Source organism: Sinocyclocheilus grahami, unplaced genomic scaffold (assembly GCF_001515645.1).
Source record: "Sinocyclocheilus grahami isolate Dianchi unplaced genomic scaffold, SAMN03320097.WGS_v1.1 scaffold115.1, whole genome shotgun sequence".
Classification (NCBI taxonomy): Eukaryota; Metazoa; Chordata; class Actinopteri; order Cypriniformes; family Cyprinidae; genus Sinocyclocheilus; species Sinocyclocheilus grahami.
The window spans coordinates 867,692-895,152 of NW_015505294.1; the positions used below are offsets into that span (position 1 = coordinate 867,692).

At 36.6% G+C, this 27,461-nt stretch overlaps 1 protein-coding gene across 8 annotated transcripts in view; it reads left to right on the forward strand.

Moving 5' to 3' along the window:
- The window catches only part of tjp1b (tight junction protein 1b), a 139,139-nt gene that overhangs the window by 16,600 nt on the left and 95,078 nt on the right, over positions 1–27,461 (forward strand). For all 8 annotated transcript variants that reach the window (XM_016277724.1, XM_016277727.1, XM_016277728.1 and 5 more), the window contains exons 3-4: positions 2,792–2,833; positions 2,955–3,114. In XM_016277724.1, the coding sequence (XP_016133210.1) occupies positions 2,792–2,833; positions 2,955–3,114 (202 nt within the window). The remainder of the gene's footprint in view (positions 1–2,791; positions 2,834–2,954; positions 3,115–27,461) is intronic.

Consider the following 27,461-nt stretch of genomic DNA (forward strand, 5'->3'; position numbering starts at 1 on the left):
AGGGCCCTTGTGGACAATAATGGACAGTCAACATGCTACGTTTTTTGCTGTATGTGATATCAAATGATTGACTCAAATATGTAACATACCTAGTAACTGGATCAGTTAACTCTGTGGGACGTGACTGTAATAAATCCTGTCTCATTTGTCTTTGATCAAAGGAAATATCAGATGCCTCTACAATCATGAAGACAAACGGTCCATCAGGGCTCTTCATTCCTGGCCACCTTTAGCATTCATTACCAGTAATTTAACAGAAATGCCTTTTCTAAACCCTCAGATTCGGCCGTGCTGAGCGGAAAAAGAGAAGTTCTGAGAACGATGTCTGTTCCCAGTCCTGGAAACACAGCAGATGGTCTTCTTCCCCTGCAGTCGTACAAACTATTCCAGAGCTTAGTTGTAACCTGGCGTAATAAAATAGGCGGCAGTTGTCCACCCCGAGGCCTCTTTACACTTGTTTTTTTAGCATTTGCACACTCTTTTAAACGTGAGCCGTGTGCGCGCTTGACTGACGGAAGCCACAGAGTTTAGAAGAAGCGTCTAGGTCACGTTTCATGCTAATCTCTGGGTTTCCCCACACAGTTTTTGCCCCTCCTTTCCAGTAGACAAGTAGAGTGCTGATTGAGACTCTCTGTAAGTAACTCTCCTCCATCAAGGCAAATAAACGTCCCTCTCTAGTAGAGATTTCACGTTCAGCCCGGGCTGAACACACAGGACTGCATTTGTTCCTGCTCTCGCTGTGGTGCCCTTAGGCCATTCTGTGCTGGCCGAAGAGAAAATCAGATTAACGTTTGTGATAATGGCAGCAAAGATAATGTTGATGGCAGTCATGGATGCTGGTCAGCACTGTGTATTTGTGTCTAAACCGTTCTACCGACTTAAAGGCCAATGTTAACGTGGATATTGACTTGCTGATCAAGCGGTATCCTTTGCTTCTATATCTAACTGTGCCTGATAGCTTTATGAGGCACATAGGAAGAAGTCAAAATATGATGTTCAAATGTATTTGTAAAGCATTTTTTGTATATTTAATTGTCTTGTATGTGTCTTGAGTATAAAATTTTGATAAATTTTACTAGTTTTTTTTCAAAAAAAAAAGTATAATAAAAAATAGTCGACTTTTATTATTATTTAAACTTTTCTCTAATTTGACATTTTTTATTATTATTTTTTTATTCAGACCCATGTGTGGCTCTCCAGTCAGGCCCTAGACTCCAGTTTGAAAACCCCTGTTGCATTATTATATTTGCTGTTGTATAATTCACAGGGATCCCACTTTCTGATGAACATATTTCAAAGACTGGTCCACTCGTTAATGCAGAAGCATTAATGCATTAAACATAATTAAAAGTCTAAAAAAGAAGGGGGCTTATACAACCAAAAAAAAAATTTTTGTAATTAAAATTAAATACAAAATTTAGAAAATTACTATAGAATTTTTTTCCCTTGAGAATATTATTTATTTTAATGACTTTTCAGATCTGGTATTCCCTGATATCCCCATGTTTTTCCATGATCATGAGAACCCTGAGTTCAGGAGCTAACTTTGCACTTTACACTCTTAAAAATAAAGATGCCAAACTAGGGTTTTCGCAGCAATGCCATAGAAGAACCATTTTAGGAACAAACGGACTACCCAAGTTGTAGCCTTTTTGTAGGCTTTTGTTTGTGGCTGTAACAGAGCTAAGCATCTTGTTTGGACTGCAAAATTAGCTGGGCGCTCAGTAGTATATGGCTGCGTCTGAAAGGCAGTGACTTGTTTCTCACTGGCCTAACAGACAATGACTTCACAGGCAGCATTTGTGCATGAAGGTACCTCCCGAAATTTCGGACAGACTTCTGAGGCAGCATAACAGTTTATTGATGTACAACAAAATAGAGACAGCTTTGGTGATAACTAAGTGAATGTATAATTACTACAACACTAATTTCTCACTGGAAAGAAAATCTAAAGTTTAAAAAGTCATTCAAAAATAAAAATGTACACACTAACTGACCACCACCCACAACTTTCATATGCTATGTTACAACTTTCATACACTCCCCTGATCTCAAGACAGGAGGGGTTATATTGGTGCCGTGACCCGGGTGGGAGTGAGTCATAAATGTATTTTTACTTTAATATTTCTGTTTTCTGTATTTAATTATCCTTCAAAGAGTAACAGAGACAGTCATATCTAAACTAAACATGACATATTGCTTGGAATTTACAAAAATCTAAACCTGTACATCATAAAAAACCATGGTAAGGAATGATGGAGAATGATATTTCATATGGTTTGCAGGTCAACAAACCGAACATTTAAATGTCGTCGCATTTGGACATCTTTATGTAGTTTTATGGCAGTTCATGTAAATAGCTTATATGGTTTCTTTACATATTTTAGGTGAAATGTGTCATTTCTATGCCACTTTTGTCATCAAACAGAACTACAAAAATAATGGTTTTGAAAAGTGTTTTAACATAGAGAAAATTAGATAGTTTACCCAAAAATGATAATTCTGTCCTCATTTACCCCACGTCATTCCAAACCTGAACAACTTTATTTTTCTGTTGAAAGCAAAAAAAAAAAAATTCCAATATATCCCTAAAATGAGTCAATGACAAAGAGCTAAAACATTCTTCAAATTATCTTTTTTTTTCCACAGAAGAGTGTCTTGATGACAAAATTGTCAATTTTCAATTGTCAATGTGAACTATCCCTTATAAATGTCTCTATTTTCATAGTTTTTGTCTATTTTGTCATGAAATTTAAAGTGTTTCTCTCTTTCTCTTGTTCTTCAATCTCAGGGTCTTCCCCAAGCACGACAAAGACGAGTACGGGCCTGCAGTGTAAGCATTTTAAGCCCTTTTCACTCCATTTCACTAACGAAACTCCATTGGTTGTGCTCATCTTTTTAATTGAGATTACATTTACACCACATCTAACACACACTGTCTGTCACTTTCTTAGTTACTATCCCAAGATCCACGGTTTCATTGGCACACCAGAAAACATCTCTCTGCTGGAAGAATCTGAGGGATCGGTGTACGGCAAACCATCCCTGCGCAGAATCAAGGGCCGAATCCACCGCAGCAAGAGCCTGGACGGCATCGACCTGCTGGACTCCAACGTGAGTTAAAGACTGTATAATGCTTCCGTGTGTGGTGTGTGGGGGTGGGGAGTGTGTGTCAGTGTGTATTCAAATGAGATTGCACCCCTAGATGTTGTGTGTCCGCACTCAGTGTATACATGTATTTGAAAAGCAATTCCATCACTGTGTGTGTCGCATGACTGTTTGTTTATTAAAATGCACATGTACCAGTATGTCTGCATGGCTGCTCTAGGGAGTTTCTGCAAGAGTGAACTTGACATGCACAATTGTATAAGTCCACTTATTCACAATTATTGCAGACATTATTAACAAACACACAGCTGGAGTCAATTCATAAGTGTTCGTAAATGTATATCAAGGGTCAATCGATATAGGAGGACATATTTTAAAGAGACAGTTCACTTAAAAATGAAAATTGTCATCATTTTCTTACCTTCTTGTCATTCTAAGGTCATAATTTGAGTTTAGATTTTCTTCCAATGAATGCTAAAAAATATTTTTTACCAGAGTGTTCAAGCTGCTCTTTTCCATACAGTGAAAGTAGATGGGGACTGGCGATGTTGAGATCCAAAAATGACAACAACAAAAAAAACAATATGAAAGTAATCTGTACAATTCTTGGATTATATTACATGTCTTCTGAAACAATCTTATAGCATTGTGTGCATAAAAAAGCAGAAATTTAAGTAGTTATTCACAGAAAATCTTTGTCATTTTTGGAGCTCAACAGCCCCAGTCCCCATCCACTTCCATTGTATGGAAAACATTATGCTAAACACCTACATCTATGTTCCATGAAGGAAAATAACAATTAGTACTACACAAGGGTGATTAAATGATGATAGAAATTACATTTTTGGGGTGAACCATTCCTTGCATGCTGTGCATTTATCGCAACTCTCGTCCTACAAATCTCTAATCTAAAATAATTTTTAAAATTACATTTCCCACCATGAATGTTACATGAGTCTGTCTTGTTCACCCTGCGCAGACTGTCTGAATGCCTCATAGATGCTTCATGGGCTCATACTTAATGCAACACCTTACTGAATCTGATTCCTGCACTGGGATACCCCGGAGTGGCTTTCCGTTTGCATATAAAACACCTGGGATTTGAAGTACGCCAGGATGTCTCACAAATTGCTTCACCTCTTCTGAGGAAATGCACTATAACATGATTATTATTCTAATGAGCTTTGAGTGGGACTTCCATTAGTAAATTCCACTTGTTTGAGTCTCTCGTACTTTGCAATTATGTCTTGCTGGTTGAACAGGTTTTTTCTGAAGGGAAAATCTCAGTTGTCGGATGTTTTTTCTTTTAAGTTTATTATAAAAATGCTTCTTTTGGATTCCGTTTGAATAGGTTTGTTTGTACTTGAAACATACTTGTAGTTCTAGACGTGCAAGAGTTTTTAACAAAGTTAATGATGAATATCATCTTAGCCTTTCAGATTTGTCAGAGTTACATAATGTTACCATTGCAATGCTGCAATCAGTTAACTCGGATGTATTCACTGATGTCTTCATGTTATTTTAAAATTAGGCCACAGTGCTTGTGGATGAATTGAGAGTGGATGAATTGAGAGTGGAGCATCATTAATCATTTATAACTAACTTAAATTAAAATAATACACATTTTATGCATGCATAGTGTTTTGCCTTGTTGACTAACAATTGATTGAGATGATTGCTAAAAGTGTATGCATAAATGTCTTGCTTTAGTCACTTTAGTCTAGTGCTACTTTATTAAAATTCATTTTCATTAATTGAAATAATTGGCAATTAAAGGGATAGTTCACCCAAAAATGAAAATGTGATGTTTATCTTCTTACCCCCAGGGCATCCAAGATGTAGATGACTTTGTTTCTTCAGTAGAACACAAACAAAGATTTTTAACTCAAACCGTTGCAGTCTGTCAGTCATATAATGGAAGTGAGTGGGAATCACGGCTTTGAGAGTAAAAAAAAACATACACAAACAAAACCAAATTAAACCCTGCGGCTCGTGACGATACATTGATGTGTAAAGACATGAAACGATCGGTCTGTGCAAGAAACTCAACAGTATATATATATCGTTTTTTACCTCTGATTCACCGCAATGTCTGAACTGTCCTGAGTGCGTTCACAACATCCGGCGCATGACGCGTCTTCTTCTACTTTTTGCTTTACGGCATATCGCAGAATTATAAGTGCATTACTGCCACCTATCTCTCAAATGGTCCATTTGAGAGATAGGTGGCGGTAATGCACCAGCTGTTGAGAATGCGCTCAGAACACACTCAGGACAGTTCAGACATTGTAGAGCATAGAGGTAAAAAATTATATAAATACTGCTCAGTTTCTTGCACAGACCGAACGTTTCATGTCTTTACACATCAATGTATCGTCACGAGCCGCAGGGTTTAATTTGGTTTTGTTTGTGTATGTTTTTTTTTACTCTCAAAGCCATGATTCCCAGATAAACATCAAATTTTCATTTTTGGGTGAACTATCCCTTTAAATGAAATAAATATGTTTTTAGGTGATGTTTTAGGCTAACATTTGTAAAACTATAATTTAAAGCTAACTTGGATTATATTACATGTCTTCTGAAACAATCTTATAGCATTGTGTGCATAAAAAAGCAGAAATTTAAGTAGTTATTCACAGAAAATCTTTGTCATTTTTGGAGCTCAACAGCCCCAGTCCCCATCCACTTCCATTGTATGGAAAACATTATGCTAAACACCTACATCTATGTTCCATGAAGGAAAATAACAATTAGTACTACACAAGGGTGATTAAATGATGATAGAAATTACATTTTTGGGGTGAACCATTCCTTGCATGCTGTGCATTTATCGCAACTCTCGTCCTACAAATCTCTAATCTAAAATAATTTTTAAAATTACATTTCCCACCATGAATGTTACATGAGTCTGTCTTGTTCACCCTGCGCAGACTGTCTGAATGCCTCATAGATGCTTCATGGGCTCATACTTAATGCAACACCTTACTGAATCTGATTCCTGCACTGGGATACCCCGGAGTGGCTTTCCGTTTGCATATAAAACACCTGGGATTTGAAGTACGCCAGGATGTCTCACAAATTGCTTCACCTCTTCTGAGGAAATGCACTATAACATGATTATTATTCTAATGAGCTTTGAGTGGGACTTCCATTAGTAAATTCCACTTGTTTGAGTCTCTCGTACTTTGCAATTATGTCTTGCTGGTTGAACAGGTTTTTTCTGAAGGGAAAATCTCAGTTGTCGGATGTTTTTTCTTTTAAGTTTATTATAAAAATGCTTCTTTTGGATTCCGTTTGAATAGGTTTGTTTGTACTTGAAACATACTTGTAGTTCTAGACGTGCAAGAGTTTTTAACAAAGTTAATGATGAATATCATCTTAGCCTTTCAGATTTGTCAGAGTTACATAATGTTACCATTGCAATGCTGCAATCAGTTAACTCGGATGTATTCACTGATGTCTTCATGTTATTTTAAAATTAGGCCACAGTGCTTGTGGAGAGTGGATGAGTGGATGAATTGAGAGTGGAGCATCATTAATCATTTATAACTAACTTAAATTAAAATAATACACATTTCATAGTGTTTGGGAACCAGTGTGATGCTTCAGAGACCTTTAGAGTTGGCCTGCAAAAATACATCATCACTGCAGCACTCTATAACAATGAGTTGCTAACCCTAACATAACCCTAACCTTAAAGGGATAGTTCACCCAAAAATGAAAATGTGATGTTTATCTTCTTACCCCCAGGGCATCCAAGATGTAGATGACTTTGTTTCTTCAGTAGAACACAAACAAAGATTTTTAACTCAAACCGTTGCAGTCTGTCAGTCATATAATGGAAGTGAGTGGGAATCACGGCTTTGAGAGTAAAAAAAAACATACACAAACAAAACCAAATTAAACCCTGCGGCTCGTGACGATACATTGATGTGTAAAGACATGAAACGATCGGTCTGTGCAAGAAACTCAACAGTATATATATATCGTTTTTTACCTCTGATTCACCGCAATGTCTGAACTGTCCTGAGTGCGTTCACAACATCCGGCGCATGACGCGTCTTCTTCTACTTTTTGCTTTACGGCATATCGCAGAATTATAAGTGCATTACTGCCACCTATCTCTCAAATGGTCCATTTGAGAGATAGGTGGCGGTAATGCACCAGCTGTTGAGAATGCGCTCAGAACACACTCAGGACAGTTCAGACATTGTAGAGCATAGAGGTAAAAAATTATATAAATACTGCTCAGTTTCTTGCACAGACCGAACGTTTCATGTCTTTACACATCAATGTATCGTCACGAGCCGCAGGGTTTAATTTGGTTTTGTTTGTGTATGTTTTTTTTTACTCTCAAAGCCATGATTCCCAGATAAACATCAAATTTTCATTTTTGGGTGAACTATCCCTTTAAATGAAATAAATATGTTTTTAGGTGATGTTTTAGGCTAACATTTGTAAAACTATAATTTAAAGCTAAAAGGAAAAAAAATAAACGAATAAAAAAATGACCAAAGCACATAACAAAATGACTAAAACTTTAACTAAAACGAAAACTTAAAACTATAAAAAATAAATGCTCATTTAAAATATTAATAAATATGATAGTAAATAAATAATACTAAAATTACACTGATCCATGTGACCTCCATTGTCTGCGAATCTATTGGTGGTTGTGGAATTGTGTAACTGATCATTTGCATGAAGTTAAATACCACTGAACAGTCGCTCACGTAACCATAAATTCACATTCAAATTTAATAACTCGAGTTGTTTTTGATACTTTCAGTATCAAACGATGTGCAAATCCAACTGGGCCTTGTTTATAAAACAAACACATTGCAAAACTCTGTTGCTGCCCCAGAAAAACAAACTGCATCCACTGTTCACGTAACGCTGGGTTCTTTGGGAAGCTGAATAAGGTTACCTTATAACCAAAAACACACTTTTTTGGAGATATTCTTCTTGAGCATGTCCTGTGCAGCACTGCCGACACTCTCGCTCTTGTTGACGTGTGTGCGCACTCTTCTTGGAGAAGTGCCCATACAATGAATTCCACCCTTCATGACGTCATGAGGAGCCATGCTCCAAAAAAACTTTCCGAAACTTCCGAAGGAGTGTATTTGGTCAAGAAATTCTCCATCATATGTCCAAATCGTTTTTTGAAACTTTGGCCATGTTTAGTATGAGAATTCAACTCTTTAACAGTGTAAATAACTTAGAATGCATGAAATGGCATTAGACCCCATCTTTAAAGTTTCTTGGGGGAACGCAATACTTGTGTAAGAGAACGTGAAAAGTTTTGTAAACAAAATATGTAGTTTTTCCACCCATCTTGTATTTTCTTTCTATCACCTATACAAATCTGAGCACAGATTGAGACTGACAACAACTGAAATATTATCATGGAAAATAAAACAAACATTTTTTAAATTATTTTAATTATTACTATTTCTCTAATACAAACAGGATGAGAAGAAAATGTAAGGCAGGACTTGTCAGTCTGTAATTTACTGGATGGTGAAAAGAAAAGAAATAATATTGTGCAGAATAAGCTGCAATTGAAGCATTCATAACACTGATTTTACGGATGTAACGATTACCGGTTGGACGATAAATCATGATAAAATTCCCCACGGTTAATATTACCATTTCATCTTTTAATTATCATTAAAACCGTATTAGATTACCGTGATTTGTACAACACGCGATAAATAAATACTGTCCAGCATAAAGCACAGTTTTAAGTAACAGTCTCACGTGCGCACAGCACGCAGAGTAGTTTTGAGTGAAAACAGGGCGGAAAAGCTGGGAGGTTTTAAAAGAATTATACAAATGAATATATTAATTAATTAATTATATGAATGTACCTCTAAAGGTTCTGACTGTCTTCAGAAACGATTCGATGGCATTTGTTTTCATCTTCGCTCCATGTAATACCTAAAGGAAGTGTTCTTAATCGCAATACTGCTTTGTCCACGGAGTTTACGGGAAACAGCTCTAATTCTGCTTTTCCATAAGCGCCACCTGCTGTCAGCGAGTGGATTTACAGAGACTTATATTTACATTCAGCCTGTGTGCAGTTTCTGTCTGGCCAAAAACGGACCGAATTAGCATGCCCTGCTGTAAATTTTGACCGGTTGATGAAAAACAAGCTTATGTGGATTCTACACATTTAAACAATTCAGATAAGTTATCTAGAATTATTATGGAGCAGATAAAATACAAACATTTATTAATCCATTATCATTTTGACATATCTTTTCTTTATTTAAAAGCTGAAATGTGAGGTTTACCTTTTTATGAAACTTTTTCAAAGCTTTATTTGAACATTTCCATTAGATATTTCAACATGCTATTAGACTGTTGTCATTTAAAATCTGAACATCATTGGTAATGTTATTGTTTTAGTGATTATGCAAACAAAAAGTCATTTTATTTGTTGTTTGTTGATTTTTAAATATAAAACTTGAAGTGATTTATGTGTCTGTACTTTTTTAACATCTCCAGCACATTTTAACAATACCGTGATAATACCGATAACCGTGATAATTTTGGTCACTATAATCGTGATAAGAAATTTTCATACCGTTACATCCCTAACTGATTTTTATTTATGTATGTGCATGCAATAAAATTGGAGTGTTTGAAGTCACGGCGTTTGGCAGAGCGCCCACTCCTGCTGTCATTTGTGTTGGCGAGTGCCGGTCTCTCATGGAGAGCATGAATCAGTTGTTAGTGCATAGGTTGCAGAAAACTGTACAGCAGAGAGAGAGAGGGCAAAGGAGAAATGCAGCACCGTGAAATGCATCACATAACTCTGGTCAAGCGAGACTCTCATCCTATCATTCCTTCTATCCATCTCTTCATCTCATGAACGGTCTCCTTCCTCTCCTTTTTGCCGATATCAGCTCTCCACCTCTCATCTTCATTCAATCACTCCATTCACTTTTTTCCATTTCACCTTGAAAGCCAATATTAAAGGCACAGGAGCAGAAATTATTATAGGACGTCAATTGATATCACTACCGTTTTGCTGCGCTTCAGTAACCCCTCCAAGGCTTTCCACGCTTTTTTGGGGTAATTGTAATTAGCCATTTTCGCAATGCATATTCATTCATCCTCCTGAATTCCTGTGAACAAGAGGGTTATGTCTTTATAAAACAGGATAATTCACACAAAAAAATTATTCTGTTATTATTTACTCAACCAAATATCTGAGACTGTATTTCTTTGCAATAGGTGAATTTTTGAAGTATGTCCTGGCTACGTCTTTTCATAGAATGAAAGGTGAATGGGGAGTGGGGCTGCAAAAATGACAAAAAACAATGCCATCAGCCATGTTTTAATGTGTCTAATGAGTATGTTTGTCTTATATTACCGTTTAGCTTCATAATGAAAAGAATGTAGTGCACAAGTTGTATGAAACACTTTTATGGTGCTTTTTGTGTCCTTTTCAAGCTTGACAGTCCCAGTCTCCATCTAATTTCATTATATGGAAATCAGTGGTCAAGGTATAAGGCCACAAGTTCACAAAATGATCATAAATGTTTTATAAAAGTAGTCAATTTAACACTGTATTTGAAAGCTAAGAATGGGGACAGAGGTGTCCCAGCACGTGAGAGGTGAGGAGAGGGGGCTACCCTTGAATGAGGTGCATACGCTGAGGAGGGGGTGGATGCAGCAGCTGAAAAGACACAAAGAAGAGGAGCATGAGAGAGGGAGGTGTATCTCACCTATATGTCATAGAGACAGTGAGAGGAGGTGAACGAGTATAGGTGTTTTTTTTCTTTGAATTGGGGTGACGTTACCTTGAGTGTCACTGGAAGCTCAACACTATGGCGAGAGGGTCCCTAGAGCATGATGGGATGGAGAGAGAGAACATTTTGTTCTGTGTGGCATTACAGCAGGGCTGCGTGTGTGCATATGTATAGAGAGTGTGTGTCACGTTTGATCAGTGAAAGATGAGAAGAAGCGTGTTTACTGTGTGTCATGGGGCCATTCTATAAAGCAGGTGCTGTTTGTGTTCCTCATATGCATCTGAAAAAAATGACTAACAATTGTTTTTGTCTTTTTTTAATCATAACAAATATTTTTTGTCCTGTTTCCACCCTGTATTTCCAACTACTCAATTATATTCACAAAAATAGATGCAAGAACACTGTATATTTTTAGATTTTAGATATAATGTGTTTTTAAAACCCTTGAAACTGCGTCTCCAGGTTACCATCATATTTACTTTTTTAAAGTAATGAACTGTTTCATAAATCGAAAATGACATCCTCATAATTTTAAGACGTAAATCTTTCAAAGACAAGTTGAGGTCTTCTCTTTTTATCACTTTTTTTTTCAAGTCTGTCAGTAGGAAACAATCTTAAAATGTCTCAAATTGCCAACCCTGTTACCTTGATTTGTATGCAAAGATTTGATATTTGAGAAGTGAATATTTGTAGAAATTTCAACATTCAATTTTCTTTCTTTCTTAGGGTGGCCATGTGTGCCATTTATTCAGGACAAGTCCTGGACAGGATTTTTATATTGCCTAAAACATCCAAAGTAGTTTGACCAATAACATGCAGGTATTGTATATAATCGACCAATCATGGCACGTGAGAAGGTGAGATCTACAGAGAACGATCAAAGCGATGCAAATACGCGCATGTGTTTGTTTGTTATACTTGAACCGTCGCTCCGCACCGATCATTGTATGACACCAAAGTACCGCGAGAGTGATTCTGCTCTGCTCTCTAAAGCTCTCGTGAATGTCATACAACAATCGATCTGCACAGTGCAAACTGCCAAAACCTGGATATTTTAGGCAATATAGAAATCCTGGCAAGGCCGTGTCCCGTAAAAATGGCCTGTATGGTCACCCTATTCTTTCTAGCTAGTAGTTCAAAAATAATACAAAAATAAACAAAAACGCATCTCAAATGAAACCGTAAAACTGTCAACCCTGTTACCATCAAAAGTTTACATTATCACTTTAATAAGTAAACCTTTTAAGGATAAGCTGAAGTTTGTCAGTATGCGTCAATCCTAAAATGTCAACCCTGTTACCTTGATTTTATATATTAAACATCTGATTGGAAATTTACAGAAACATCAGCATTGGATTCTGTTTCCAATAAACACCTAGTAGTTGTATTTGTGACATTGTGAACAAACATGTAATCTCAAATTAAACTGTAAAATCAACCCTGTTATTTTTCTAAGATAATTATATCCTAACGTATATTAAAATGTACACATTTATTGTGTGTTGTGTTATCTAAAACTACACATTTTTTTATTAATGATGAGACATAATTATGTCCCCAGAAAAGTAACAGGGTTGACAGATAAAATACTACAAATGTTTACTTTAAAAATCACCATTATAACTGGAAATGGCATACATTTTATAGATATAAGCCCATCGCTAATGTAGTATTTCTATCCTAGCAAATCTGTGTGTGTGGTTTCTGATGTCAGACACAGTTCGGGGTGAACATGCTTGAACGTGCATTTCAGAGTGTATACTATATGTGTGTAGAAATTATATGTTAGGGGATATTTGTAATGCACTTATAGCATATACAGGCCCTATACTGTGAAAAAACAATTAACAGAAGTGTGTTGGTGTGCCATAATGATCATCATCATAGTTTCAAGAATTAAACCTTTCAAGGTGTCTTATTATCACTTTTTTCACATTTTTCAGTAGGTGACGATCTTAAAATGTCAACTCTGTTACCTTGATTTTTTGTAACAAACATCTGATAATTAAAAAGTGGAAATTTGTAGAAGTATCAGCATTAAATTATATTTCTAATAGTGCTGTCAAATGATTAATTGCGATTAATCGTATTCAAAATAAAAGTTTTTGTTTACAAAATATAAGTATGTGTGCTGTGTTTATTTATTGTGTATATATAAATACACACACATACATAATATATATTTTTTTAATATTTACATGTATATACATTTATATAATTATATTTTATATTATATATAAATATATAAAAATAACATATTTTTCTTAAATGTATACATGCATGTGTTTGTATTGACATACATAAATACACAGTACACACTCATATATTACAGTATGTAAACAAAAACATTTATTTTGGATGCGATTAATTGTTCGACAGCACTCATTTTTTAATAAACATGTTGTAGTTGTATTTGTGACGTTGTAGAACGTAATATGCTAGCACACTGTATATTAAAACGTATTAAGTCAAACTGAGCTGTGATCTCAAGCTAATTTCATTTTAATTTATATTGAGACAATTATGTCCTCAGAAAAGTAACAGGGTTGACAGCCTATATAAAATTTCAACAAAATTTTATTTAAAAATGACCATTACAAGGCAGATTTACCCCAGTGCTAATGTAATATGTCCCCCTATCAGATGTGTGTGTGTATTCTGATAAGTGAGTACATATCAGACAAGATGATCCTGAACGTGCATTTCAGAGTGTATATGTGTGCAGAAATGTTATGTTAGGGAACATTTGTGATATAGGCCTCTCTACTGTGAAAACCAATTTACAGAAGTGTGTGTTGTGTTTGTGTGATCTATGGTGTTGTGCATATTGGATGTCCGTATGTTCAGAGTATGCAGTACTGAATTCATGTGGTTCTGGTGGTGGTGGTGTGTGTGTGTGTGTGTATGCATGTGCATACGGATGATTGGTTTACCGGAGCCAGAGGGGCCCCGCTGAGAGCAATCCAGCTGTCAGCTCAGAGTCTGAAAATTGGGAAGTCCATGTGACCGCGTGTGCCCCCTCAAGCCTTCACAAACCTCGACATATGGAGCAGCACTTTAAGAATTCAATCTGCAGATATTACACAAACTTCTAGTAACAGACACACATGCTCACTATTGCAGTTATGAATTGTTATATAATCTTTGCTGTGAGGTCATTGTTTTAATGACCTGTGCTTACTCTTCTAATGAAAACAACACCTGTAGGAACTTAAGGGGAACTGACTTCATGTATGTATTAAAAAATTACTATGACACAAGTTAACAGCCATTACCTAAATATTAAAGATAGTATATATACTACACTCTAAAAAATGGTGGGTTAAATATAACCCAGCGCTGGGTTAAAAAGGGACAAACCCAGCTATTGGGTTGTTTTGACCCAGCGGTTGGGTTGTTTTGGCCCAGCGGTTGGGTTGTTTTGAACCCAGCATTTTTTAGAGTGTAGTATATATACCTAAATACTAAAGATAGCGTATATGTGAACTCTTGGATGTTTGGATATGACGGCATTTTATCTCAAATTAGTTCAAATAAACAAGATAGAACGAGCGAGCTGGTGAAATGATCCAATATTACCATCAAATCGTCAAGGTTTAAAGTTTTATGTCTCATACAGTACTTTAAATAGACCAATGATATGACACTTGATAATATATGCTGGTCCGATTGATTTTAGTGAATCAGTTCATTTAGATAAAAAAAATTGTTATCATTCAAAGATGTTACCTGATGTTCCAGGGCAGGACTTTTCGTGTCATTTTTGTATTAAAATTGTTGTTTTGTTACTCCCAAACAAAGTCTTCCGTTGCATCTGAGTGATTCACAAACAATCTGCGAGTTGATTTGACTGAATCGTTTTAAAGAATTGGATCAATAGAAAGATGCAGACACGTTAGTCAACTAGCTTGCAGGTCAACAACATTTCAAGGAGAGAAGTAATTAGGTTTTATTGATGCTGAAGCATCTTATTGACTCCAATGTTTATCTATGCTCACGTCCCTTTGTGGCAGCGAGTGAGTTATGTACAGAAAGCACTACTGCAGTAGAACCCATCTAGGAATAATTTCGTTGAAAAAATACAGGTATCTTGCCAAATTCATCACCCTGTGTTCTGTAAGGACACATTCAAATGAATAAAACAAACTAAATAAATTTGTATTCTGTGCCTCAGAGTTTTAAGTGTTTTATTTCAGGCAAATTCCTTCAAATTCCTTTTAAACAATCAATTTCAGTTAATAGGAAAAGGGAGTGAATTGATTCCTGATGATTAAATCCTTGTCCTCCAGGTTTGCTGCATGTGAAGGTCATCTGCTTTCATCTATCTGTCTCTTATAAAAGCATACATATATTACAATAAGTGGAGGACAAAAGCTGTAAATAATAATAATAATAATAATACATAAAAAGTATACATTCGACATTATATACATTATACAAATAATACATAAATTCATTAATAAATAAATAAATGAGGTAATACAAACAATAAATTAGTTCAATATCACTCAGAAAAAAAGAAATATATTGTTAAAAAAAAGAAAATGATGGAAATGTGACTGGTCCTTTCTGTGTGTATCTGTTTGTCTTCATTTCAGAAATTGTATTTTATTTTATTTTTGTAGGATTCATTCCGCGTACAAATTCATTGGAATTTATGTTCTGAAATTGACTTTTAAGAGTAAGGTTATTAATAGTCAAGTCAAGTCCCCTTTATTTATATAGCACTTTTATCAATACAGATTGTGTCAAAACAGCTTTACAGTATTAAATAGGAAAATAGTGTGTAATAATGTAAAAGGACAACAGTAAACACTCAAAAGTCAGTTCATCATTTATTCAGTGATATTGTCATGATCTCTAGCTGGAGTGCCCCGTGAGCTTCCCTAGAGGGCACTCCATCCCAGACTTCTACCACTCCATCAAAAACTTCATTTCCCATAATCCTTTGCCCGGACTCATCAACACTCACTGTTTGCACCTGTGTCTCATTTATCCTGTCTGCTCACCCTATATAAGTCTGGTTTAGTTTGTTATTCTTTGCAAAGTCTTGTAAGTGTTACATTGCATCTCTGAACGGTTCTTTTGTTTGTATGTATCGTGGTTTTTGGACTCTTTGCTTGTGTCCTCTGCCTTGTTGTTTAGTTGGACTGATAGCCTGTGTGTTGACCCTTGCCTGCTGTCTGATTTTGTTTCTGGACTTTCCTAATAAACAGTGCATTTGGATCCTCACTCGGTCTCTGAGCAGTCCGTAACGGATATCATCGTCCAGCTCAGTTCAGTTCAAATAGTATCTGTGCAATCAAGTTGACAATATCGCTGGAAATTGAATAATACCATTAATAAATAAATAAAATAGAAAGCACATTAACTGGAACTTTAAATGAAATAAAAAAAAATTCAGAAACCTATGAAAATACATCAATTATACTAAAATAACACCGGTTGTCCTGAATGACTGCCATTGCCAGTTTCCCACATGCTCTCTGTGACACACTGGTGAAATACGGGGTCAGCTGTAAATCCCAGTGATGATATGTGGATCCATGCTGGATTTCTGGGAATCCAAGCCCGGTTTCGGGGCAGAAGATCAGCTAGGTTTCAGTCATCGACACGTCTCTGTGGCTCAGGTGTGAACGCCATCCTAGACTGGTCCAACTCCAATCAAGCTTGTGTGCTTGTGTTTTTCACAACAGCAGGGCCGGAGTGGGAGTCATTTTCAGCCCTGGAGTTTCATGCCTTAGAGAGTCCCACTTTAGTTCACGACTGACTATAGCTATTACAATAATGTAATTAAAACTTCAGTAAATAAGTCTGCAATAGCGCACTGTTCTCTACAGACTTGCAATTCATTATATTTTTCTACAGCTTTGTTTTTATTTGATTTGATTATTTTACTGGCCTTTTCAGCGCCACCTTTGCGCTTTCTATAATACATTTTTTAATCTATTATTTTTTGCTCGCATATCTCCAACAAAATATTTGTAGGCCTTCTGTACCATAATGTCTGCCTGCAGTTAAAAAGTTCTCAGAAATAATCGCATTTGCTTTGCTTAACCTGTATTCTAAAAATAATTTTAATGTCATAAAAAAAGTCATCGTCATCATAAATTGTACCATTATAAAATCGTGACTGCTCAAGTAGTGTAGTAATTTAGGAGGTGAAAATACTGTGAAATTACATACGTACAAATGGCAAGAAATTTGAAAGCATAACAACTGAACGTCTATGAAACATCTATGCACTTTGAACTAAAATGGCTATTATTGAGAGAACTGCTGGCTGTGAAACAGGAGCAGCCGGCAGAGGATTCCGCTTGGTTTTAAAGCCTTCAACAACCAGATACGTTCACAAATAAAACAATATTTTGTGCAAAAATAATGATTAATTATCAATTGAGAATTTGTTATTCATATGGTCTGGTGGTTATATGGCGTATGCCTGCGAATACGGGACAAACTGTGTTATAACTTTCATATGGGACGCTTTTTTGATGCCTTAAATACGGGCATCCATATTTCAACCCCATAGCAGTGGCATGACAATACCGGCCCTCGAGGCCAAAAAACAGACCGGCCCGGTTAGCCAATCCAGGCCTGCACGACAGTGAGCACTAAATCTATCCAAAATCTCAGATGACTCATGCTATTGGTCTATTATTGATCAGCTGTCACAACGGAGCACGAACGGATTAGATTCAAATGCAAATGAATCTCAGATGGTGCTGTTTTTAATTTCTCAGGTATATCGCTCAGAGTCCTTGTCTAGCGGGTGAGGTGCATCACTGTATAGGGATCTGCTAAAGGCAGTTGGATTTGATGAGTAGATTTTGGTGAGTATTCAGCTAAACGTTTACTACTGACCCCCCACCAGCCGTGTTGTTGTTCATTTGCTCTAATGGAAGGGATTCTGCCTCCTCAGCTGAGTGCTATTAAGCCCCCTGGAGATCTCAGACACAAAGACTCCTTCGCTGCCATACGCGCTGTACTGTACCAGAGCTGTTCTTTTCTCCTTTTCTCTATTTTAATTGAACGGGTTGTCTTTGTGTGGACACTCACCTCTGATGTCACTGGACCTCATTCATGAAACACAAGCAAAAGAATTTCAGTAAATCTAATTCCGAGTCAATGATGTTCGGGGGCCCGGAAACCATAGCGGCGCCCCTGTTGCTCAGTATAATATAATATAATATAATAGCACACACACACACATATATACATATATATATCAGCATAGTATATATATACTTTTTTAAATAATAAATATTTCAATTATTAAATAATTTATGTACAGTGTCAAAGAAAAGAGCCTGTCATGAAATAATATTACTTTTGAAAATGTTAAACAGTGTATTAGAAGATATATAATGATAATAATAGTAAAAGTAATAATAATAACAATAATAAAATTAGTAATAATAATAATTATTAGTAGTAGTAGTAGTAGTAGTGTTGTTTTTTTTATTATTATTATTAATTTATTGTTATTTCAGTGATGCTGTGATGTATAAATGACTAAATAAAAATAAATAAAATAATTAAATAATTAAAATCAAGCTGAAATATTAATATTTTTAATAAAATGACAAAAGCACGTAAATATGCATAAAAATGAAATGTAAAATAAAAATATATATATTGATAAATACTTTAATAGTATATTTCAGTGATATCAGATGTGGTGGAAAAACAACTTCAAAAGAAAATGCTTTTTGAAATATTTTAGTTTTTTAGTTTTTTTATAATAATTCCATATTAATGTTTTCATCATTAAAGCACAATTAAAATTAAAAATAAATGTGCTTGTGATTTCATTGATTTTATATACATCTTATTTCTTAACAGTAAGCTGTAGTTCATTCAGCTATAAGGCAAACCTGCCCTCTAGACATTGGCAGTGGTCATTTTAAAAACTACAGTATATTGTTTGACAGCTCCTAACAAGAGTACTGGCATGAACATGGAGACGAGCATTTGGTGCACTGCAATTTCGCCTGAGGATTGTCTGTGTGTGTGTGTGTGTGTGTGTTTTGCCAAAAACCTGCTGGACTTTAGCCACAATCACGTTTATTTCAATCACTATGTTGTTATCTCTTTGTTGATTTGATGTTGTGTGATTTCAGCCTTTAATTTGGTCTGTGTGTTGGTGTCAGTGCGGTCAGCGCATGTCGGGCTGGGCTTGTTTATGCTGCGTTTCATGTGTGAGATCTGCATGGAGCTCCCACTGAGCCACCATATGCTGCTGAGACTGGAGCGTCTCCTCATCCGGGCAAACCTGTGGGTTACAGCGAGAACGACTGCTCACTCCAAAACACACTCACGCTTTAGATATTTCTCTCTCCTTTTTGATTCTGCGCAGGCAGCTAGTATTTTTGAAGGACATACTAGGGTGTGCATAGCATTTGCTTCAAGGTAAAATGCTAATTTATCTTCACAATACACTCTTCGTCTTAACGCAAACACATTTTTATTCATATTTTAAACTTTTTTTCATTTCAAAGATAAACAACATAACTCGTCTAGATGTAAAAATACGATGAAAACACAACTGTATTGGTTCTTATGGTGCTTCGATGAGGGTATGACCTCTCCGCACCCTCTAAAGCTCATTTCTGTGTGAATGGCATAGTGTTTGTGGAGTGAGGCCATCACAGCCGTCCCGTAGAGGGCAGAGTTTTTCTATTCAAACAGACAGAGAGATGTGACCTCACTGCTCAAGCTGTTCTCTGAGGGATGCTAGCTTATAGAACAGCATTAGTCTCACCTTCCTAAAGCAAGTTACATAACAGAGCTTCTTCTTTGATGGCATATTGGTGGCGCTTGCTGTGAAAGAGCACTGCACTTTGTCATATATATTGAGACTATCAGGAGATGTGGTGTATAGTGTTATAGTATTGCACTGTATTTATGATGAAGAGTTGTTAAGAGGTTTTTCCACTCTAAAGGGATGTACAGTAAGTGGAATCATTCATTCATAAGCGGATTCATAAGTGGTCTTCTATTTAGTGTTGGCTATGACAAAATATTATATAAAATATATAATATCGTTGGTTCTCAGTGTTGGGGGTAAAGCATTAGAAGTAATGCATGTCACATAATCAGATTACTTTTTAGTAAAGTAATGCATTATTTTATTTTTTTAAGTTACATTCATGGGCTTTTTATGCCTTTATTCAGGCAGGACAGTAGAGAGCAGAAGGAATTCATTGAGTAGAGAGAGAGGGGAACAGGATCGACAAAAGAGACGGGATTCGAACTCGGGTCACCAAGGGCTCAGTTGCGCTGTATGTGGGTGCACTAACCATGAGGATTAAACAACTTTTTAATTTACAAGAAAATATCCGAGTTACTTTTTCAAATAAGTACTGCCAGTTACTTTGTTTTCCCATTTATTTACTGACAGCTCTCCTGTCCCCATGTTGAGATTGAGATATTAAAAACAAACAAGCAAGCCCAGCCCAGAAAGTAATGCAAAAGTAACGTATCACATTACTTTCCATAAAAAGTAACAACGTGAGGTAATTAGTTACTTTTCTAAGGAGTAACGCAATATTGTAAAGCCCCGTTCACACCAAGAACGATAACTATAAAGATCCACACCAGAGAACGATATCGTCTGTTTATTCTAAGCACATGCTCGTCTGCTGCTTTAAATTCTCCAGCTCATTATAGCAAGATGGATTCTGATTGGCTGTCAATGTTTGTATCATTCATCAGCTGGAAAAAAAATTCTGAAAGTGATTCCAACGATATAGTTTCTCTGTGCCTTTTTCGTTATAGCTGTGGTGTGGACTCTGCTATTCTTTAATATTGAGATTGATTTTTAGAACTATATCTTTATCGTTATCTTTATAGTTATCATGCTTGGTGTGAACGGGCCTTAAAGGGTTAGTTCACCTAAAAATGAAAATTATGTCATTAATTACTCACCCTCATGTTGTTTCAAACCCGTAAGACCTTCGTTCATCTTCGGAACACAAATTAAGATATTTTTGATGGAATCTGAGAGCTCTCTGGCCCTGAATAGACAGCAACGCAACTGAAATGTTCCCAAGTCCAGAAACGTAGCAAGGAGATCTGTAAAATAATCCAGGTGACATCAGTGGTTCATCCGCAATTATACGAAGCTACGAGAATACTTTTTGTGCGCAAAAGAAAAAAAAAGACTTTATTCAACAATTCGTCTCCTCCGCATCACCCTGGTGCCATTTTGGAGAATGTCAGCTGGAAGTAAACAGCGTATGCTGTTCTGTGTCAGCTGCGTCACGCCGCTCTCAGATTATATAAAAAATATATTAATTTGTGTTCAGAAGATGAACGAAGGTCTTATGGGTTTGAAATGACATGAGGGTGAGTAATTAATGACGGAATTTTCATTTTTGGCTGAACTAACCCTTTAAAGGGCACAATCTGTAAGATTTTTTTTATTAAAATATCCAAAAACCACTAGAACGGTGTTATATATTTTGCTGACTTGTGTACTTACATTATCCCAAATGTTTCGAAGAATGTTTAAATCCAGAGAAATAAGCAATTTTAACTAGTGACACGGAGCGTGTCCATAGTGTCACCTGCCAATGACGTCATAACTCCTCGATTTCCGGTTTTGTAGAAAACATGGAATTACCAGACGCTTTAATATGTTGTGCGTTTTAATAGACCGATGACGACCGCACAGAGTAGCATTATAACAGAACTTTCAAACGTATATCTAATATGATAAAACAGCGCTGCTTTTTTCCCCCCACATATGCACGACCGGAAGGAGCGGAAGCGGTCGACTGTGGCATAATAAAAGCTCCGCTGCTTTCGAGCCATGTGTCACGCTCGGTGAGCGGCCTCGTTTCACTTCGACGACTTTCAGCCTCACCCTGCTTCATTCTACTACATTAATAAATCATTAGCTCATCCATGAACATGATTTCTGCCCGAGTACCGTCGGATTGCATCGGCTGTGGGGATGAAGACCACAACTCCCATGATTCCACACTCAGTCACGGCGTCATCAAACTACGCCTTTGTCTATTTGTTTATTTTGAATACGCGCCCTCTAGCGGTGAAAATTACATATTGTGCCTTTAATGCATTACTTTTAAAAGTAAATTTCCCATTCTGTTTATTGTCCATATTCCCCCTGGGATATCATAAGTGGCACTAGATTTATGGTAAACTAGGCCTATTTTATGAAGAAAAATGTGAGTGGTGTTTCTAGGGGGGTTGTAAGTGGTTGCTAATGTGTTACTAGGACGTTCTGGGTTGTCGCTAAGGTATTCTGGGTGTTGTTAGCCAGTTATTAGGTGTTGTAAGCGGTTGTGAGTGTGTTCTTGGTGGTCGCTTAGGTATTCTGGGTGTTGTTAGCCAGTTATTATGTGTTCAAAGCAGTTGTGAGCATGTTCTTGGTGGTCGCTAAGGTATTCTGGGTGTTGTTAGCCAGTTATTATGTGTTCAAAGCTGTTGTAAGCATGTTCTTGGTGGTCGCTAAGGTATACAAGGTGTTGTTAGCCAGTTGTGTTTAAAGCAGTTGTGAGTGTGTTCTTGGTTGTCGCTAAGGTATTCTGGGTGTTGTTAGCCAGTTATTATGTATTGTAAGCATTTGTGAGTGTGTTCTTGGTTGTCGCTAAGGTATTCTGGGTGTTGCTGAGTGTTGTTAGCTAGTTATTGTTTGTTCTAAGTGGTTGTGAGCATGTTCTTGGTGATTGCTAAGGTATCCTGGATGTTGTTATGTGTTGTTTGGTTGCTAAGGTGTTTTGGCTGGTTGTTAAGTTCTTGCTAGCTGGTTGCTAGGGTATTCTGGGCAGTTGCTCCAGTCTCTACAGTGTTCTGGCTGGTTGTTGTGGGGATCTGTTTTCTAGAGTGTTCTGGGTGGTTGCTAGGGAGTTATGAGTGGTTGCTAGAGTGTGCTGGCTTGTTACTAGGGTGTTGTTAACTGGCCGCTTGGGTGTTCTGAGTAATTGCTCCAATCTCTACAGTGTTCTGACTGGTTGCTCTGGTGATCTGTGTGATTTCTGGGGTGTCATTAGTTGGTTACTAGGGTGCTATGGGTGGTTGTTAGGGTGTTCTGGCTGGATGCTAGGGTGTTCTGAGTAATTGCCCCTGTCTCCACAGTTTTCTGTATGGATGTTATGGTGATCTTGGGGATTTATAGGGTGTCTTGGGTGGTTGCTTGGGCAATCTAGGTAACTTCTAGGTTGTTTTGCTAGCTGGTCGCCAGGAAGATATGGGCAGTTGCTAGGGTGTTGTTAACTGGTTGCTTGGGTATTCTGAGTAATTGCTGCAATCTCTACAGTGTTCAGGCTGGTTGCTTTGGTGATCTGGACATTTTCTGGATAATTGGTCCTATCTCTAGTTTTCTGGATAGTTGTTATGGTGATATTGGTGATTTCTAGGGTGTTTTGGGTGGTTGCTAGGATGTGGCTAGCTTTTTTCTATGGGGATATGGCTGGTTGTTAGGGTGTACTGGCTGGTTGCTAGGGTGTTCTGTGTAATTACTAGGATGTTGCTAGAGTGTTCTGCTCCTTTCTCTACAGTTTTCTGGCTGGTTGTTAGAATAATATTGGGTGTTGCTAGGGAGTTCTGGATGATTGGTTGCTAAGATGTTGCCATGTGGTTGCTAGGGTGTTCTGGCTGCTATAGGTGTCTCTTTAATATTCTGCCTTCAAGATGTTCCTCCTCCACTATCAGCAAGATTTTTTTTTTCACGTGACATCAAGCCTTTTTTATGTTTTCCATGTATGTCATTCCTGAAAAGGCAAGGTCACCCTTTACTGTCACTCCGATAGATGTTCATACGAAGGACATTCATGGCCAGATAGGAAAACATCATTCATGTTCATGGAACTGAAGAAAACAACTTAAAATGATTGTGGACGTGTGCCTGTAATTGTTCCGCTTCTATTCAATCTCAGAAATTCATTTTCTAACCTGAAATTCCAGATGATCTATGGAATGAGGTGTTTTCTTTTTAGTTATATGCACTTGATTATGTAATTTGTGAGTAAGGACATGACAGGAGGCATTTTCTTGGAATGGGACGTGGCCAGGAAGAGACATTTTGAATGCACCTGTCACTCTTTGAAGAATGACTCACTCTGTGTTTACCGCTGCCCTCTGGTGACTAACGTAACCCTCTTGGACACACACACACTTGCAAACACACACTTACTTGGCTTCCCATCTCTGCTTTCTCTTCACTTCATCTGGATGAAGACTGAAATATCTAGACCTTCTCCTAAACCGTCAATGGGAAACACATGAGAATTCAGTGGAATTGATTGGCGACCCGGGGGAGATTTATTACATTGTTGTGTTTTTTTTTTGGAGCAGTGCAGTAGATTAGCTCCTGGCTGATTTCTCTTCCCTCACCTCTGTGCTTTTACCACCAACTACCCCGCACAGCGCCGACCAATAGGAGTATCTTTGCTCTGCCTTTGCCATATTTGTTAATTGTTTTCCTTCACAATCCTCTTAATGGCACTGAGAGTGTGCGTCAAACAAGATGCTGTAAAATCCATCGTTACTTCATTTGCTGGAAGCATGAGAAATTTGTCAAGATTATAGATGTGTTGAGTGATGAAGAGTCTGCTGTTGGAAAGACCAGCTTGATGTGTTTTGGATGCTGGCAGGGGCACAAATACCCATTTGTCAGGGGGTTTGCAACATAAACCTCAGCCACTTATAAAAACAAAAACACCTACAAACACAATAGAGACAAAAGTAGTTGGTAATTTAAGTGGCCTGTAAGTCCTTTAAACATTATATGTATCATATGAAATAATATTCAAGTTATGTATCATATATATATATATTTAGATTAAATCACCATTGGTAGCACGATTTATGGTAATGCTTTTTTCCTCAGTTGGTCAGAACAAACGTGGCAGACTTGTTACTTACTTGTTCAGATGACAATGTCCGGTGAAAATTCTTATTTGGGTCATATTCCAAGATGTAGGCTAGAATCTGTGAGTGCAAAGTACAATATCCACACCGGTGCGGTGACTGCCACACATTCTCCTCAAAACATTAGATTCATCTGCGCTGGAGCTGTGCCGGTGCACAACCCACGCAAGGAAGATAATTCTGCACACAGCTGCAATTGCAGGTTTTCAAACAGAGATGGCGACAAAGAGGCAAAACTTACGGACTACAGCTTTAACATATTAGATATAATATATGAATAATATAATACATAATGTTAATTTTAATACTGTTTTATAATGTTAATTTGAATATTTTATGGTAGCCTCTAAACCCTCTAAGCAGTATATGTATGCTAGAAGTATAATATAGCTCTTATAATATTGTAAAATAATATCAATATATTTTAATATTATGTATTGTATATTATGTAATGTTGTCATTTATATGTTATTGCTGATATTATTTTGTACATTGTGTTAGGATATGTAAATAAATACTAGAAATAAAATACAAGGAATAAACATTATATGTAGCATATGAAATATAATATCGCTCTTATATTATTGTATAATATTAATTTATTATTATTAATTTTGCATTAGAGCATGAAAATACTAGGAATCATCTACAATATATAACATATTATTAATATTTTAACATACACACATACAGTGGGTACGGAAAGTATTCAGACCCCCTTAAATTTTTCACTCTTTGTTATATTGCAGCCATTTGCTAAAATCATTTAAGTAAATTTTTTTCCTCATTAATGTACACACAGCACCCCATATTGACAGAAAAACACAGAATTGTTGACATTTTTGCTGATTTATTAAAAAAGAAAAACTGGAATATCACATGGTCCTAAGTATTCAGACCCTTTGCTGTGACACTCATATATTTAACTCAGGTGCTGTCCATTTCTTCTGATCATCCTTGAGATGGTTCTACACCTTCATTTGAGTCCAGCTGTGTTTGATTATACTGATTGGACTTGATTAGGAAAGCCACACACCTGTCTATATAAGACCTTACAGCTAACAGTGCATGTCAGAGCAAATGAGAATCATGAGGTCAAAGGAACTGCCTGAAGAGCTCAGAGACAGAATGGTGGCAAGGCACAGATCTGGCCAAGGTTACAAAAAAATGTCTGCTGCACTTAAGGTTCCTAAGAGCACAGTGGCCTCCATAATCCTTAAATGGAAGACGTTTGGGACAACCAGAACCCTTCCTAGAGCTGGCCGTCCGGCCAAACTGAGCTATCAGGGGAGAAGAGCCTTATAGGTAAAGAAGAACCCAAAGATCACTGTGAAATGATTTTAGCAAATGGCTGCAATATAACAAAGAGTGAAAAATTTAAGGGGGTCTGAATACTTTCCGTACCCACTGTACGTGTGTGGGTGTGTGTTTTATAATATTAATAAAAATGTATACACAAAATATTTTACAATTTATTATATTATATCATATTATATCATATCATATCATATTATACCCTGCAGGAATGTTCATAATCTAATGTGTATGTATACTGATTTAAGACTGATCGACTGATTTAATTTTATTTATTTATTTATTTATTGGCAAGTTAGAAGGTAAATTGTAGGAGTCATGTCCTAATAAATTTTTTTACAAAGTTTTTATAAAAAATGAAAATAGCCAGGCTCATGTCTTAAAGTTTGCCAACAAATCCCTCGAACACAATTGTACATTCTGCTTCATTTTCAGTGTTATGTCTTTAAAATATTCAGTATTGCATATGGATGGAGGGAAGCTTGGAGCCTTGGACTAAATCAGCACTCTTTCCTCAGTGTCTGCAGAACAGAAAGCTGCCACAATTTAAATGAGCTTCCACTTTGTTGCAGAATAAGCTACAGGCATCTAGTTGGGATGTGATTATATTCACATGGTCTGCATACAAACCCATTTATTGTTTTTTGTAATTATTGTAAATTTTTGGTTATTATTTAGGTTATAGCATGCTGATTCAAGACCTGCACCTACCAGAACTAAGTAACTTCAAGCAGCATAGAAATGAATTATATGCCACCACATCAAAGTGTCTATGTTATCAGAATCACCACGAGGGAGCTAGAGACTGCGTTTTAGCTGTATATCCATCCTCCAGATCCTTTCATGCCAGCTTTATCTCCAACATCCATTGTTTCTCATCTTCCTACCATGTATGAAAAGCTATTGTGTTTACCCAGACTTCCCAGGCTGCCTGGAAGCCAAAGCGACGTGAACGGTATCTCAGAAGGATTATTACTGGTTGGAGGATATGATCTGAACAATGTGCGTTCAAATCGTTTGGCCCCGAGCTCATGAGGCTAATTAAAAGTGCTTAATTAATCTACTGTCACCCTCTGTAGGGTGATGAATTTGAGTCTCTAGCTAACACTGCTAACTTTAACACTGTGTTTAACACTGAACACCATGTTTAACTCTGTTTACTGACATGTTTTACTGATTAAAATCATCAGTGTTATTTTAGTATTAAACTATTAAAGTTTGCATTATTTCAAACTGGCTTTTTTTTTATATTAGTATTTTTTGGGGGAAATTACTTTTTAGTCATATGTGCTTTTGTTATTTTTAACTTTTTTATTTTAAAATATCGCTATTTAGGTTCAATTTATATTTAAAAATGTATTTTATATATATATATATATA